This window comes from Mandrillus leucophaeus, unplaced genomic scaffold (assembly GCF_000951045.1).
Source record: "Mandrillus leucophaeus isolate KB7577 unplaced genomic scaffold, Mleu.le_1.0 Scaffold238, whole genome shotgun sequence".
NCBI lineage: Eukaryota > Metazoa > Chordata > Mammalia > Primates > Cercopithecidae > Mandrillus > Mandrillus leucophaeus.
Genome location: NW_012102454.1, coordinates 970,063 through 988,213, shown reverse-complemented (window position 1 = coordinate 988,213; position 18,151 = coordinate 970,063). Strand labels below are relative to the sequence as shown.

At 42.9% G+C, this 18,151-nt stretch overlaps 1 protein-coding gene across 7 annotated transcripts in view; it reads left to right on the top strand.

The window, feature by feature from the left end:
• Positions 1–12,355, top strand: part of ZNF181 (zinc finger protein 181) — a 43,059-nt gene extending 30,704 nt beyond the window's left edge. The window contains exons 1-5 of one of the 7 annotated variants that reach the window (XM_011982297.1): positions 3,794–3,858; positions 4,546–4,623; positions 8,701–8,821; positions 9,069–9,164; positions 10,145–12,355. In XM_011982297.1, the coding sequence (XP_011837687.1) occupies positions 4,615–4,623; positions 8,701–8,821; positions 9,069–9,164; positions 10,145–11,610 (1,692 nt within the window). In that variant the 5' untranslated portion in view covers positions 3,794–3,858; positions 4,546–4,614 and the 3' untranslated portion in view covers positions 11,611–12,355. Of the gene's footprint in view, positions 1–3,748; positions 4,624–5,706; positions 5,797–8,700; positions 8,822–9,065; positions 9,165–10,144 lie in introns of those variants that run through there. The other 6 variants (XM_011982295.1, XM_011982301.1, XM_011982296.1 and 3 more) reach the window with 6 other exon arrangements.
• The last annotated feature ends 5,796 nt before the right edge of the window (positions 12,356–18,151 follow it).

Genomic DNA, 18,151 nt, shown 5'->3' with positions numbered 1-18,151 from the left:
GATGTTGCTTTTATTTTCCTCCAGCACTGTTTCTTCAGTCAGAGTAGACTTAGATCAATGAGAAATGCTGCATTTCAGGCATTGTTTATTGTGAAAGCTTTGCTTGGGGAACTGCACCTGAACTGGGAGGGCAGTGAATGGTGTATGGACACTGAATGACGACATGATTAGGATCATGTAAAAGACTGTTAGGAAAGCAAGGCTTTCTTGAACTAACATGGACATGGAGGTGTCCTCCAATGTTGTAAGATGTTCTGGATCAGACAATGATACATGAACATTTCAAGGTGAACCTCATGCACATTAACTTCAATTCCCAAATAGCGATGCTACTGAATGGTGGTGTGAAATGTTAGACTGCTGCTGGACATCTCTCACCCCACCAATAACACTGAAAATGCTGAACATGCTTTTTCTTTGTCCTTTCATAAATCTACGTTAATTTAGAGTCAAGTGAAAGCCTATTGTGTCTCTGAGTTTTATTGCCCATAAGAATCTGCAACTGTTGCTGGTGGCCATGCAGTCCTCTAATTGTCTATGAAACCAAATTAAAATTTTAAAAACTTTTGCAAAGAAAATCCCAGGCAAATGACTTTTTCTGGGACATTCTAGCTAATACTTAAGGAGGAAACCAATCTTATACAAATTCTTCCAAAGAATAAATAATGAGGGTATCATCTCCCAAAGCCCTGCCCAGAACTCTAAAGTGAAGCCAGAGTTGAGGGTGCTCCTCCCCCAGTGTCAACCTGGTTCCCACCTCCCAGTGTGGGAGAAAAGCAAAGCGGGTGAGCTGGGAGGAGTGCAGGCTTTGGGGACAGGCCATTCTCCAGGTGCCAGCCTGCACACAGGGCCAACAGTGCCTGGCAGAGAACCACAGGGCTTAGTAAGCAGAGGCCACACAAGCCCCAAGGTCAGATTTGAATGGGAGCCAATGTGGCCAGGTGGGCAGGGGGCCTGGCTGAGGTGCCCAGAAATCCTATCAGCACCACTGGGTCCCCTAGAAGAAGCTCAAGTTCCCAAAACAGCTCGGGGTTAGAGGTTAGGGATTAGTCAGACCTCACCTTGGACAGCAGCCCCAGCCCTGTCTCAGCCCCAGCGACACCAGGGCATGGGGCTGTCACAAGGAAGTAGATGGCTCAAGGCCAGGTGCCTGTGCCTTGGCTGAGGGACAGGGCTCAGGTCAGTTTGCTCCATGACTCCTGGGACCCTACAGACTTCCTTCCCCGTTCTGCTGCAGCCCAGTGCACAGCACGCTGCTCTGCTGTGCCAGGTTGTGTTGTGTTGAGTTGTGCTGTGCTGTGTCATGTGCTGTGTTCCTGCAGACTCCCTGTCTGGGAGCTCTAGGGCCCTGGCCTCTAAGAAGCCCCAGCCCCAAGTCAACCTCAGGCAAGGCCTGCATCCCTGCTGCCTCCGCTTCCCTGGCTCAGCCTTGAAGCTCCCGCTGACCCCCTCTGACACTCACCTACCACCCATCATCCCCACTTAGAGGCCAGGAAGCAGCAGGGGCCATCTCCCCCTTCTCTCTTCTCTCTATCCTCCAGGACACACAAGTGCAACAGAAACCAGAAATCCTGCAAACGCTCTGACCCACCCACTGACCCCAGGGCACCTACTGCCCAGGTGTTTGGCACAGGGGATGCCCCCACACTGGCCCCATCATGTACCCTCGTGGCCCCCAGGCTGCAGCACAGGATTCCTGTCTGGCCCTGGACATACCCTGGGCCCTGCTCTCTGCCACACCTCACAGGACAAACCCAAACAATTACTGTCCTCCCTCTGAAATGGTGGGTGTAGGGAAGGCCTCGCAACCTTCCTGTGCCTAGGCCCCTCACCCCCACACTCTGGCTGGCTGCATCTGCTGCCCAGAGCCCCTGCTCACAAGGCGTGCAGCCCGGACCACGGTGATGGCAAGGGAGGCCCTTCCTAAGCCTAGAGATGGTCTAAACCTTCATGGAACTGCTGGTCCCAGTGCCAGCCAGAGTCCCAGGTGAGGCTGAGATGGCTCAAAGTGGTGCATGGGAGATGTCTGATATCAACCCTCTCCTGGAGGTAGATGATGTCTCCAGCCTGGTGACTTCCCTGGCCTCCAGCTATCACCACCCCCAGTGTCCCTAAGGCTGAAGGTGCAAGCCTGCCCTGGCCCTAGCATAGAAAGTGCACAACCTGGTCATGTCGTGCAGGTGAGGATACCTGTGTGCCAGGTAACTTCAGGTGGGCATGGTGGCGCATGTGGGGCAGTCCTGTAACCTGCAGTGTGGTTGGTGGGACGGATGTGTGTGACACAGGCAGGAACTTCCCCTGATGGCAGTTGAGGACCCACATGTGTATCGGGTGGGCGCCGATGGGAGTGGCTGGGCACGGGCAGGTGAATGAATGACAGTTACACAAACTCCACCACTGAGTACGTCACTCCCAGGGCAAAGCACATCACAGCCACAGGCCCAGTCCTGGGAGGCCCAGAGGGGCCTGGGGTCCCCAGGAAGCCTCCTGGCCCTCTTTACCCTAGGAGGACCCCCACTCCTTCTAAAGAACCCCTGCCCCCGCAAGCCGGCTCCACCTGTAGCTGTGGGCGTGGGAGGGGCACAGAGTGCTCTGTGGGCCAGAGAAGGAAGGAAGATGGACGGAGGGCGGACCTCTGCTCCCTGACTCTGCTGCTGGGCCCTCTGCGGCCCTCCTGGAGCCCACACCTTTCAGCTGCAGTCTCCCAGCCTTTGTCCCCAGGACGAAGGCCACTAGGCCAGTGCTCTTCCACTGCAGCTTTATGTTCCCCTTGGGGAGGGTTCCCAGATTGTGCAAAGTGAGGAAGGATCCCCTATCCCTGTCCCGCAGGGCCCCCACTCCAGGCCTCCCCTATCTCTCCCTGTCTCTCTCAGAGGCAGAGGCAGCATTAAATTAAAATTTAATTTAAATATTAAAAAGAAAGTAAAAAATTCAAATATACACCAACAGTAGACTGCTCTGGCTTGCATACAAAGAGGTCCATTGCCCCTTTGGGTGGGCCGGGCAAGGTCAGGGTCTAAGAAGCGCCTCTGGTGGGGGGGGGGGGGGTCAGGCTCTGACGGCTGCGGGAGGAGTGACTCCTCCCAGGATGAGGGTCTCTGTCCTCCCAGCGCTCACTCAAGTTCCGTATTTCCAAGTCCTTCCACGGAGTTTAACGCACATGAGAACGCCCATTTGTGTCACAGATAACGTGGCCGCATGCATTTCCAAGAAATGTCCTTGGCGAACTACAGCTGGCACAGTCCAGCCCAGGGCGTTCTGTGAGCTGTAGTCTCCGGCAAGTGCATTCCAAAAAAACCTCAAATACCACAGAAGCTGGACAGCGTAGCAGCAGGGTTTGGCAAGAGAGGAGCTCTTTTGCTAGCAAAGGCGAGAGCTCGCGCGGTACCAGTAAGGTCTCCCCACGCCCCCAGAAAGAAATATTGGTGTGAGCGCACGCTGACCCAGAAAGAGTCTGCCATGGCCGCACGGTTTTCTGGGAAGTGTAGTTTCTTGGTCCCGGCGCTATTGTCCTCAAAAGTAGAGGGTAGCCCTTGGTTCCGAGGTGTATCTTTCACCACAGGATGACTGTGTGCCCCAGGACACTTCGCGCGTGGTCCTAACTGGCCGGTTCTGGGACAACAGTCCCAGGCGGTTTAGTTTCTTAGGAAACCTAGACCTGTTTGCCCGCGGCGCGCCAGGTCCGCGCGGCCGCAGAGACTCCTGGGAAGCGTGGTCTTCCGGTGCCAGCGGTTCGCGGATGATTCTGGGAAATGTCGATCGGCTGTGGGCTGCGCACTGGGTCCGTCCCGCGGTAGCCTCAGGCCTGACGGCGACTCCTAGGCTCAGGGACGATTCTGGGCAGTGTCGTTCCCGGAGGTCGGCGGCCGTTGCCCGCTCACCAGCGACGCGGGGCGTGAGGTCCGCAGAGGTGCGGGCTCGGGGCGCCTGCGGGGACGGTGAGGCCCCGCTGAGGACTCCGGCTAGTGTGAGTCCCGGGGGCGGCGGCGGGGCTCAGGCCCTGGGTCTGCCCCGCGGTGTGACCCCGGCCGGTGCCCTGGCTTTTCCTGGCCTTCTTGTCCTCCTGTGTAAACGCGGGGTGATGACGGCGCCGACATCTTGGCGCTGTTGTGAGAGCGAAGTGGGCGCGTGAGCAGACGCCAGCCGCAGTTGTCTTTGGGTTATGTCGTCATGAAGCCGGCGCTTTGCAGTTGTGTAACCTTGAACAAATGGGTTCAGTGTCTTGGAATTTCAGTTTTGTCATTGTTTAAAAAGAAATCTGGAATAAAGTGAATGCCGACTATGCATAGTAATGAAGATCGAACGAGCTGATAGTTGTTACCGTTGTTTTATGAGGTTTTTATGTACAGAATAATTGATTTTCCCCGCAGGTGGCACCTGGTAAACGGTTAGCCCTTGCGGAGAAACAACCTGTTAGTTCCCAGGGAGAGATTGACGCCCTGGAGAGTGATTACCAGTGTGCTTTTCCATTATGGTGTGTCACAGGTGCCGCAAGATAAACCTGATTTTTCATGACTGCTTTTCCCTGCCCTTCTGTGCCCTCAGGACACTGCCCATCTCTAAGATAAGAACCTGGCAAGAGGACTCTGTTGGCTGTTGGGAAATTGCAGAGTAATGTCTCAGGTAAGTCAATGTGTCCCCAAATCTTCCTGAAACACTTTATCAGGACTGTGTGTTTGCTTTGCTTCTCCTGCCTGTTCCCACCTAATTAAGTCTATTTAAGGGATTGAATCTATGGTTCCATCCATATATATAGGAAGGATGGAGCCCACAAGGTATTGTCCTCCTCACCCAGTGGTCCTCTTTTCTACAGTTTTCTGCTAGAAGACTTTCTAGTCTTGCCAACGTTTTAAAACTACAATTCACAATGCAGCTTTGGAATGTAAGGTTATTTGCTTTATGATTGTCAAAACTGTACCATGTAGTCTCAAGTGAAGAGATGTTTGCCGACATCCTTGATTCTCCCTTTGACTTATAACTCTTACTCAGATCCTCTAGTTGGAGCTAAGTTATATGCTGTATACAGAATCTGACCCTTAGTTACCCCATCACTACCACCACCACTACCACCCCGGTAGTGCTAGCAATAAAGCCACCTGGATTATTGCAGAATCCTAGCTGGATTCCCTCCATCTGCCCTTAACCCTTATCGGTCTGTTCTTAGTACAGCTGTTATTGTGACCCTACTGTTATATCAATTCCTATCATTCCTCAACCTAAAAGTTTTCAGTGGCTCTGAGTTACTTCTGCAATGACCTGTTTGTACAATTAGGCCATTACCTCTCTGATCCCACCTTCCTTCTCTGCTTCCTCATTCCTGTGAGCTCCAGCCACTGTCACCAGTTGCTGTGCCATCCACGTGGAATATTCTTCCCCGACATAGGCACAAGCTTGCATTCTTATCTTCTTCGTGTGTTTGCTCCGTGGTTACTTCCTCAGAAAAGCGTCCCTGAACGCCTATTTGCAATTGCGGTCATCTTCCCTCGCCTAGCACTTCCACTCCTCCATCACTGCTTTGTTGTTTTCCACGGCACGTGTTACTCACTAGCTGATGTACTGTATATTCAGTATACGCACATGCTCATTGTTTGCCTCGTCCTGGTGGGAGAAATGTTTTTTCTTTTTTGTTGTCTGTTATAGCTTCAGTACCCAGAGTGGTACCTGGCACCAAATAGATGCTTAGTAAGTAATTGTTGAGTGAATAAGATGAGTAATGAAGAACTGATGGGGCAGAATCATGGCATGGAACGTGAAGCTCGCACAGGAGAGAACATGAGTAGCAGATGTACATGTTGGGTGAAGTCTGTTTTCTTGGAGAAATTAGATAATTAGAATCGAAAAACTGGTGTGGTGGTACATGCCTCTTTTTCCAGCTATTCGAGAGGCCGATGAGTTGAGAAAATTTCTTGAACCCTGTGGTATGAGGCTTCATGAGCTATATTTATGTCACTGCACTCCAGCCTGGCGACAGCAAGAAAAAAGTAACAACTAAAGTGAACTCATGCCAAATTTTTCATTGGTTCATCTTCTAAACACTTGTGAAGTACCTGTTAGGAAAAGTTGTAGATGAATTTCGGTGTACACCGACACACAGGACTTCATGTTCTAATACAGTATTGTCTAAGAGAACTTTCTGCAGTGGTGGAAGTGTTCTGCACATGTGCTGGTCAGTACGGTAGCCACCAGCCCTGTATGACTATTGAGTCCTTGAACTGTGGCTTAAGCAACTGAGGAACTGAATTTTAAATTTTATTTATTTTATTTTTACATTTTAATTAATTTAAATGTATGTAGCCAAATTGCCTAGTGGCTACTGTATTGAGGATTGCAGCACTGGTAGAAAAGTAAGAAAGCATAAGAAGTTAAAATAAGTGCTAGGACAGATATCCTATGTTCTTTTGGGGACAGAGATGAGTGAACACCCCAGGCTGCCCAGGCAACTGAAGGGGAAGAACTTGTAATCCCTGGCTCTAACTTGTAATAACCTGTTCATCATAAAGCTATGATAAATGTTTTTTTGATTTGGGATAAAGGGAATTAACTAACACAGTGGCAACTACAATTAACAGATGAATTTAGGATAAATTATGTGTAGCAAATTGAACTGTCAGGTCTTACTTGATTATTTGGAAAATGGATGTATTGGATTGTATCTGCTTGGCTATAAAAAAGATGAGATTTCTTCCTGTCCTTTTAATCTCATTAGTGGATTGCCTGTGAAGTACATCACAATTGATTTAATGCTTATTAAGTAATAAAACTGTGTTCTTTTTTTTCTACATTTGTGGAGAGGATTTTCTGCCATTGGCAGGAGATTTGAATTTTAATTATTTTCCCAACACCTGGGAAAAGTAAATTCTGCCTTTAAAACCAAAGACCAGTATCACTGGTGAATATGCATGCAAAATATCCAAATAATGTAATACAATACTGAATTAACTGTCAGACCTAAAAAATTACCAGAGGCAAGCAATTTGTTTCACAAATCAAAGACAGTAATAATGCTGTATTAAATTGATATATTTTTTGTACATAATATAATTTAACTAGCCAATAAACTACTATTGAATATTGAAGCTTCCAAAGTTTTACTATTTTAAGTAATATTGTGAAATGAGTACTATTGAAAGGAATTTCTAAGCACATCTGTGAGCATTTCCTTAGAGTATTTTCTTTGAAATGTACCCTTTTATTTTTTTCCCTTTCCTTTCAGGTCCTATTTAAGGACTATCTAAGACAGTGGTCCCCAACCTTTTTGGCACCAGAGATCAGTTTTGTGGAAGACAGTTTTCCCACAGAAGTGGGAGGTGGTGTTCTGAGGATAAAACTGTTCCACCTCAGATCATCAGGCATTAGTTCAGTTCACATAAGGGGTGTGAATTGATCCCTTGCACGCGCAATTCACAGTAGCGATTGTGCTCCTATGAGAGTCTAATGCCATAGCTGATCTGACAGGAGGTGGAGCTCAGGTGATAATAGTCATTTGCCTCCCAATCATCTCCTGCTCTATGGCCCAATTCCTAACAGGCCACAGACTGGTACCAGTCTGTGGCCCAGGGGGTTAGAGATACCTGATCTATGATATGAAACCATCCTTCAGTCTTTTCACTCAGGGGTCTCATATTTTAATTATTAAATGTCTGTCAGTACAAAGTTTAAGTATACACCATAAATATATTTTTCTTTTTTGTTTATGAATCAGTTATATGTATGTTTTAGTCCATTGGTGCTGCTGTAACAATACCACAGACTGAGCAATTTATGAACAATAGAAATTGACCTCTCATGGTTTTGTAGCCTGGGAAGTCCAAGATCAAGGGGCAGGCATCTGGCAAGGGCCTTCTTGCTGTGTCCTTTTATGGTGGAAGGGTGAAGAGAAGAGAGAGAACCAAAAAGGGGCTCAAATGCATTTATTAAATAAGCCAGTCCTAATGATGATGACATTAATCCATTCATGAGGGCAAAGCCCTCAAGGCATAATCATCTCTTAAGGTCTTACCTCTCAAAACTGTTACAATGGCGATTAAGTTCAGTACATGCTTTTTGGGGGTCACAATCAAACCATAACAGTGTATGTCTATCAGTCTTTAATATAAAGATTTTTTTTTATTTTTGAGACAGAGTCTTGCTCTGTTACCCAGGCTGGAGTGCAGTGGCACAACCTCCGTCTCTTGAGTTCAAGCCATTCTCCTGCCTCAGCCTCCTAAGTAGTTGGGATTACAGGTGTGAGCCACCACACCTGGCTGCCCATTTTTTGTGAGCCTTAGTGGATCATCCTGAGTATCCCATTTGAGAGACAATCGCTTTAGCCTCATTTTTTTATTTACTTACCTAGCACTTAAGCTGTAAAAGGTATAACTAAATACTTGACCCTGTGCTGTCAAATGTCAAATACTGATTTTTTAAAATTCGTGTATTTCTGTAACTTTTAGCAAAATTAACTCTCCTGAAGCAAAGCTCTCGTATTTGTTTCTCACCCTTATTGTATAATAATTCTAATCACATACCTGTCCCCCTTATGGTATAGTAATTCCAACTACATACTGTCCTATTATTACTTAACTGAGATCACATTCCCAATCATTGCCACAATTCCTGAATCTTATTCCATTTCTCCCACAACCAGGCTAATTTTACCCTTTCTTCAGTGACAGAAGAGGCCTGGGCTATGCATGAGCCTAAATATATTTGCTATTTCAGGTGACATTTAGTGATGTGGCTATAGACTTCTCTCATGAAGAGTGGGGATGGCTCGATTCTGCTCAGAGGGACTTATACAAGGATGTGATGGTCCAGAATTATGAGAACCTGGTCTCTGTAGGTAAGGATATCACCCCTTCCACTCCATTAGGGGCTCTTTTGCCACTCTGAATTGCTGGAGATCCTCCTAAGTAAATGGCTGAATTTCTGTAGCATGTTCCCAAAGAAATGTGCGGCTCTGTTGTGCCCCTGAAGCTTATCTTTCCATTTCAGTGAACACCCTTTATCCCTTCCTGTGGTCCCTCATGTGATGCCTCTCATAATAGAGGATCACAGCTTAAACAATTCTATATTCTTCCTGTAAGCAGGTCTTTCTGTAACTAAGCCATATGTGATCATGTTATTGGAGGATGGAAAAGAGCCCTGGATGGTGGAGAAAAAACTGTCAAAAGGTATGATTCCAGGTGAGTCATGGTGAACGAGACTAAGGAAGATTTTGTTAAAGATGTTTATAGAGAGTGTGGAAGCATTTTAGGGATACTGTCTTCAAAGATCTCAGATAGAAATGAAAAATTGAGGGATATTTAGCTTAGATTTTCAAAACAATTGTTCCTCTATCCCAAATTATTATCTGTGTTACTCATGTCATCTAATCAGGGTTAGAGGTTTTTGCCATCATAATAATTCAATTGTTACTCTGTTCATGACAAAGTAAGGCAAATTATTCTTTCTTAAATCTACTTAAAGAAAAACCTACTGATAGTTTTAGGCTAAGAAAAGCTGTCAATTAGATGAGAAATCACTTTTCTAAAGCTGAGCCTTATAGATGAAATATGAACATATTAGAGGAAAAAACGAACATATATAAAGATGTTTCTAGGAATAATATTTTCTAATGTCCGGTAAATGACATGATTCACACAGTTTCTTCATAACCTCAGAAAGCCTAAATCTTTGTCAGATATAAAGAGCATTTAGATCATTTTGTTTTTACTGAAACTGTTTAAAGTAGAAATATCAATTCTGTATTTTAAGTGTGTTAATCTGGCAGCAAATTGAGATTAATTGAATGTTGGAGAAAAAGGCTATGAGACAAAATGCAGTCTTTCACACATGAATATAGGCACAAAATGATGGCTTGGAATCCAGAATGCCTTCCACATTTTATTTTGATAATTTCCTTTTTTTCCATACTATTTCATCCATTACATATATTTTTCCCATTTCTGTTATCACACTCTGTTCCTACTTCTGTGAACTTTGTATTCTTTGCTCCATTTGTGCATTTTTCAGAAATCATTGAAATATTGGAGTTGTCAGAGCTATGTGTTTTGTGGGGGCTTCATTTCTAATCCAGTTCTCCTAATTCCACTATAGAAGTTACTTTTCAAGAAGTAAAAAAAAAAAAAAAAAAGCAGTGCTTTACTTTCTTGATGTATTTCAGATTGGGAATCAAGATGGGAAAGCAAGGAATTATCAACAAAGAAGGATATTTATGATGAAGATTCACCCCAAACAGTAATAATAGAAAAAGTTGTAAAACAAAGTTACGAATTTTCAAATTCTAAGAAGAATTTGGAATATATAGAGAAGTTGGAAGGGAAGCATGGAAGTCAGGTAGAGCATTTCAGACCAGCAACTCTCACCTTTAGAGAAAGCCCCACTCCAGACAGTATTTACACCTTTCATTCAAAGTCTACTCTTTTTGAAACACAAAAAATTTCTGCTGAAGGGAATTCACACAAATATGCTATATTAAAGAAGAACTTAACAAAAAAGTCAGTTGTAAAAAATGAGAAAATCAGTGGTGGAAAGAAACTTTTGAATTCTAGTATAAGTGGGGCAGCCTTCCACCAGAGCAAATCTCTTACCCTTCACCAAACTTGTAATAGAGAGAAAATCTATATATGCAGTGAATGTGGGAAAGCCTTTGGCAAACAGTCAATCCTCAATCGCCATTGGAGAATTCACACAGGAGAGAAGCCCTATGAATGTCGTGAATGTGGGAAGACTTTTAGCCATGGCTCATCTCTTACACGACATCTGATAAGCCATAGTGGAGAGAAACCTTACAAATGTGTTGAATGTGGGAAGGCCTTTAGCCATGTGTCATCACTTACTAACCATCAGAGCACTCACACTGGAGAGAAACCATACGAATGTATGAACTGTGGGAAGTCTTTTAGTCGTGTGTCCCATCTTATTGAACATCTAAGAATTCATACGCAAGAAAAACTCTATGAGTGTCGTATATGTGGAAAGGCCTTCATTCATAGGTCATCTCTCATTCACCATCAGAAAATCCATACTGGAGAGAAACCTTATGAATGTAGAGAATGTGGGAAAGCTTTCTGCTGTAGCTCACACCTTACTCGACATCAAAGAATTCACACTATGGAGAAACAATATGAATGCAACAAATGTCTCAAAGTCTTTAGTAGCCTCTCATTTCTTGTTCAGCATCAGAGTATTCATACTGAAGAAAAACCCTTTGAATGTCAGAAATGCAGGAAATCCTTCAACCAGCTTGAATCACTGAATATGCATTTGAGAAATCACATTAGATTGAAACCCTATGAATGCAGTATATGTGGGAAAGCCTTCAGTCATAGGTCATCCCTGCTTCAACATCACAGAATTCATACTGGAGAGAAACCCTATGAATGTATTAAATGTGGGAAAACCTTCAGCTGTAGTTCAAACCTTACTGTACATCAGAGAATTCATACTGGAGAAAAGCCATATAAATGTAATGAGTGTGGGAAAGCTTTTAGCAAAGGCTCAAATCTTACTGCCCATCAAAGAGTACATAATGGAGAGAAACCCAATAATGTGGTAAGTGTGGAAAAGCCTTTAGACCATATGAATCACTATACATGTGAGAAACCTTACACAAGAGAAACCATATGAAGCAGTGTTTATCATGGTAATTTTCATTCCTAGATTCTCCCTTATTTAACATTAGAAAAATTTATACTGGGGAAAGTCGTATGAATGTGGTGACTGTAGGAAGACTTTTTAGCAAAGATGTAGGCCTGTTTGTTTATCAGACGTTATACTGTAGGGAAATCATATGAAGATCATACATGTGGGAAAATCTTTGTCAGTATTAATCCCTTAATTGACATAAGTGTACTCACACTAGGAAAAAAACCCTGTACATGTAGCAAATGTGGGAAAGACTAGGCAATAGGAATCTTTTACAAACTCCTACAGGAGACAAGCTGTATGAATGTAGAAAATTTATAAATTGAGGGAAGTCTTCAGTTCCAAGTGTATGCCTTATTCTATAGCAGAGAACTCATTTAAGAGATGTAGCAAAGTGTTCACTAAGAGTGTTTTATCTTGCTACACATCAGAAGATTAATGGTAGAACAACCTGAAGGATTTAGGAATTATGTGTAAATCTTTGCAGTCATGCTATTTGTAAACTGGATTCTACAGGAGAGCAAATAAACATTATAATATGCATTTCTTAGAGCAGTAGCTTGCAGTTTCAGTTGAGTTATACTTAGAAATTCTTTTTAGCTAGTGGACATGTGAAGATATTTAGTCACCCAGAGGAGCCAGTGTTATAATGTTGAAAATTAAAGCTGCAAAAGAAATAAAGTGATGTTAATAAAAGTTTTGGCATCTAATAAAATCATTTTGTATACCACAAACTCTTTTACTGTGACTATTTCTTGTAAAAAAATTTCACTAAGATTAGCCTTAGCATAGCCTTTAGTTGGAGACTAGCAAACCTAGAGAAAAATCACCTGCTCTTTGTACTAAGAATAGCAGTATTTTGATGAGGATTATTCAGTCAATTTCCAGTAGGCTTAATTAAATACATTTCAAGAAAATTTACTGAGCATCACTCATGTGTATTACACAGGGATGGAATACAGGAATTCAGTAGTTCTGAGCTTAGTGATGTGTCAAAATCACTAGGAGGGTTTATTAAAGCACAGATTGCTAAGTCTGAATCTTAGAGTTTCTGTATGAGTTGATATGAATTTGCATTTTTCATGTGTTCTCACCGTCCAGAAAGCACATTTTGATAAGCATTGTAATAATGAACAAAACAAATGTGATCTTTTTCTCACAGGGATGTTATCTGACAAGAAAGATGGATAGCAAGTAAATTTGAAATAATTGTTTACAAGTGCTATGAGGACATAACCAAGAAACAACATACTATAAGAGATCAGAGCAGGCTTAGCTGGATGTGATTTTTGAAATGAATCCTAAATGATGAACACTAATTATGTAATGAGTACTACTCATGTAGCTGTGTGCATCCCTGCTTGTGCCTTTGCATGTGTGTATGTGGTGTACTGGGTGTTATTCTAGGTAAAGTGGACAGTCGAGTTCTGTCACACTTGCTGCAGCTGGACTCCATGTTCCCATGTCTAGTTTCAGATTCTGTGGCTTTGAGGTAGTACTGCTGGCAGCATCATTGGTTTCAGCAACCATTATTTCTCTATCCCTGGATCATAGTTACAGGAGTTTACGTTGAAGTCACTAGTCCAGAAGTGTTCTCATTACTTTTACAGCCCACCTACCAATTTTGAAAGCACTAATTTACAGCAATATATGCCTTGAAATAGTTAAGAGAGTTTTTATTCTCTGCACTGAACCTTGACAGACAATTATGGTTTGTAAGGAGGGAGGATGGCTTCAGATATTCTAACTTCTAGATAAGAAATGGAACAGTCTCACTGGCCCTGTGATTAGAATCCTATCTTGTGATTAAAAAGGTAATACAGATCAATTTGATTTGGAGTGTATGGACACTGATGCAAGTGAAGGGCTGTGATATGGATTGTGCTTCAGATTTTGTTTTATATCTTGGGTGAGTAATAAGATACGTTGTTGTTTTAAAAAGGAACATTATAGATATAATTCTGGTGTGGAATGAGTGATAAGGTTTCTGACTTGCAACAAAATATATCTCCTCTGATATATGTGCGACCTTAACTGAAAGCCAAAGCACAGAGGCATATCCCAATAGCAATTTGCAACAGAAAGTAGGTTTGGAATGGGGTGGTAAATTTTTACTATTTTGCAGGGATTTTATCTTTCATTTATTTTTAATCATGAATTTTATATTGAAATTCTGTGGAACATTGAAGGATCTTTGGAAGATTGATAATTAAGGAAGGGCCAGGTGTAGTGGCTCATGTCTGTACTCCCAGCACTTTGGGAGGCAGAGGCAGGAGGATTGCTTGAGGCCAGGAGTTCGAGACCAGCCTGGGCAACATAGCAAAACTCATTAGTCTGTTAAAAAAAAAAAAAAATTACCCAGGTGTAGGCACACACCTGCAGTCCTAGCTATTCAGGAGGCTGAGTGGGGAGGGACTGCTTGAGTACAGGAGTTTTAAGGTCACAGTGAGCTGTCATCACACCACTGCTTTCCAGCCTGGACAGAACAACAACACAAGAAGAACAACGTCATGCTTAAGGAAGCATGACGTGGTATCAAACAGTTGTGTATGGATAGACTGGCTACCACATATATACTTATGGGATAATGACAGTAGCTTTCTTTTCTCCCATTCTGTGTCCTTTCTCTGCTCTCCCAAGCAACTGGTACCACAAAGATGAAGTAGCCCTATAATGCCCAGATTTTGTTTCCACTACACGTAGTTTACTGCTACCATGTCACTTTGTTATGAGAGGATTCATCGAAATACCTGTGCTTTGTCATTTAAAAAGCATGAGCATACATGTGATAATGCTTTACATTTCTGGATTTAAAGTGCCTTCACAATACAGAACTAGGAAAAAGAAGGCCATCTTTTTAAATGAAGATGGTTTTAAGAAAGCAATAAGAGACTTACTTTGCTATGATAGAAGGTTTGGCTGATGTCATGATGATGTTATGTCGCTGACATTGTTTCCTCAGTTATACCTATTAACCATTTCTTGAGCATCCACTGTGGGCTTAATAGATAAGAAACACTCCATATCCTTTAAGAGCCCCAAGGTGTGTGTGTGTGAAGAGCATTAAGCTTTGGAGTCATGCTACCTGGGTTTAAATCCAAGTTGCATGTATACTGGCTTTGTGTGACCTTGGACAAACTATTTCACTGTGTCATGCCTCAGTTTCTCCATCTGTAAAATGGTAATAAAGCTATCTCACAGCATTATTATGAAGCTTAAATGTATCAATTGGTGCAAAGTGTTTATAACAGTGCCTGGCCTCTCAATAGCATTCAATATGTATTAGCTGTTGATTTCATCATCATTGTCTTCTCATGGTTGCTTCATCATTCTGGTCTCAAATGTCACATCTAATCACTTGTCATTCTTATGTGTTTGCTGTTTAATATTTTTAGGGGAGAGCTCTTACAAAACCCCCTGGTTTCCTTCCAACAAATTCTTGAGTATCTGAGCCATTTTGAAGGAGAGAATGTTTCTTGCCTTAAATAATCTGAGGAGAAACAAAGAGACCAGGTAGGAGATGAGATGGGAACCTAGCAGGTCTATGGGAAGGAAGGAGGGTGCCCTACAGATTTGGAAAATGGGCCGAGTGAAGGAGGCATCAGGCTTCCACATGAACATTCCTTCAAAATGTTCTTGAAAAAATATGTAGAAATTCATATATTTCCAGATAAACAAAAGTGGAAGGAGTTATCACTAGACCTGGTCTGGGAAAAAAAAAGAAAAAAAAAAAGTAAAGGAAGTCTATCAGGTTGAAATTAAAAGAAGCTCAAATGTATGCAATGACAAAACTCCATGGACATAATCAGTACTGGAGCTCAAATTACATTTATACTGGGGGATCCCATTAAATTTAAGCATTGTGCCTCTCCTATAATCTTGAAGTCACTATAAAATAGAGAAAAAGTAGGAATGCCTCACTTTAAATGTAGCCTTGCCTATATTTCCCAAGTCATAATACCCATTGCTCTATAATATCCCATATTGGAGCATAGATGCTCTAACATAAATAATAAATTAAGGTAGGTCTTTTACAAACTGGCTTGATAAAATGGGACCCCATGAATACCTAGTTAAAATAAGTTAATCTGGTCCAATATAGGGTACAACAGGGCCTTCAAGAGTTAAAACCTAATTAATAAAAAGGCAGTTACCCCAACTGCTTTTCTATTTGATATCCCAATCTTGCCAGTTAAACCTGGGGGATAAAAAAGGTAAAGTGCCTCATGGTGCATTACTACAACCTTAATGTGTTCCCACCAATTAGGGTCCCCATATAAAATAGCTAATATTAAAATTACTGATTCTATTAAATCAATAACCAGCTCTTATAGATTTGGAGAGTGTGTCCTGTTCCAGGCCTATTTCAATAACCTGTCAACTACAGTTCACCTTCATTTCTGAAGGGACACAATACTCCTGTTTCAGCTTACCCGTGGGGTACTTCAGCAGCTCTGCCATCACACACATTCTTTGCAAGATAGTCATAGCTGCATCCATTTTTCTCCAGGAGCACAGGGCGGAAGGCTGGATTGAGGGTGCTTATTTCCCTTGGACTCAATGACCATAGAGACTGTTCCATGGTTCAGGCAGCTACTCATCTGCTGTGGCACCCATTTGAGCCTAGACTCCCACAAAGAAAAACAGAAGATCTGTTAAGTGCACTGCACACTGTTCTGGTAACTATTGGTCTCCTTACTGCTGGTTGGGATGATTCACTGGTTTTCAATTCAGAGGTCTAAACTCCCCAAATAAACCTCAACCAAACATGGCAAATGCTGAGTTGCACATCAACCTGAGAAGGTACCCATTTAAAAAGGACACCCAAGTTCCACATCTCAGATGATTTCACCCTTGCCCAGAAGCTCACTGCTGGAGATGACATTGTCCCAGCCCAAGTCTTTGCCATTGTAGATGACTTTACCTCTTGTGCCAGGGACAGCTTCACCCCAGATATGAAAACCTCTGTCCCCGTGGTGCGTATGGAGTGCCTCTCCTAAGGCATGCATTAAACATGGGATATTTATGCTTTTCTCCCTTGGATGTTAAAGGTTGTCTATGTTTCTGAACTTGCTGTCTGTCTAACCTATGATTCTGGTATATTCCTTGGTCTCTGCCAAAATGTACACCCTGCACTTCCATGTCTAACAGTAAATCTAGCAGAGGTTACTACTATCTATGCCATTCTAAAAATTAGTGGAAATTATTACTTTCCTCAGGAGGCATCTGCCTCAAATCAGTCAACCCCTTCTCCCACTAGAAAGAGTACAGTTTACTCCCCGATGCCTTTTCCTACTCTCACCCTGTATCTCCTACTATGATCACTCTTTCTCCTTGATCACACACAAATACCACTAACCTTTACATATACCTTACTATCATTTCATACCCTCCAACATTACAACTGTCAAACCTGTCACTTTGACCTGAACGTGTTTCTAATGCACTTAAAACACTACCAAGATATTGTTAGTGACCCTAAAGATTTCAGAACTACTGTCTTGGATAATACCATATAAATAAATAAACTCCCAAAGCGCCATTTGCTTAAATCCACCACCTGCCTTCATCCTCACCAGGGATGACTACATGTTATGACCAAGTCAACCTATGGGCTTACTATTTGTGCCCAGGAGCCAGCCACCAGTGGCCAATTCCCTACCCTGAGGCCTTCACCCTCCTTACAATATTCTCATGGGTACAGTACACTCTGAATAATGGCACATTTGGGTTTTTTGGTGCCTCGAAATCACAGGCACAGCACCTTATGTATTTTTCCTTGCCAATCACCCTGCATGTTTTCCCTGATAAAATCTGGTAAACAGTGGTTACACTGGGGATTGCCATAGTTCAAAGACACAAGGCAAAATGGGCAGTGTTTATCCCTATCTTAATAGGACTTGCCATAGGCACAGGACCCACCACTGCTGACACCAATACAGCAGCCTTTGTCGAATAAGATCAAATCATAACTGCCAAGCAGCATCATTAGGTGGCCCTTTCAGATCATATTCAAAGGCTGTACAATACAACAAGCCTATGAGTCTCTAGCCCAAATGGCAATAGATAACAGGCTGGCTCTTGACTATTAGCCAGGGAAGGAGGAGTTTGTGCCATTCAGGATACCTCCTACTGTATGTACATTAATAACTCTGGACAGGTACAGGCCAACTACGAGGAATAGGTCAAGAGGTAAAGGTTTTTCATGACTTAGCCAAATATTCCAACAGATTCTCTTAATCCAAGGGTGCCTGGCCTGTTCTCTTGGCTTTCTTCCACAAAGTGGGATGCCTCGTTACAAACTGGATACCAAACCCTCATCATATGCCTAATAGAACTCTTCTGAACTGTTACTTTTATTAAAGTTCACCTTCAGTGGCTAAGTCATGCTGTCCCGGGCACCTTTAACATCTCCGCAACCCACGTGGCAAGTGTTATCCATCTGATTAGTATTGTAATGATGTTGAGGGACCACAGGGCAAACTGTAATGTAAATTTTAAAGCACTGTACTTTCCTGCTGCC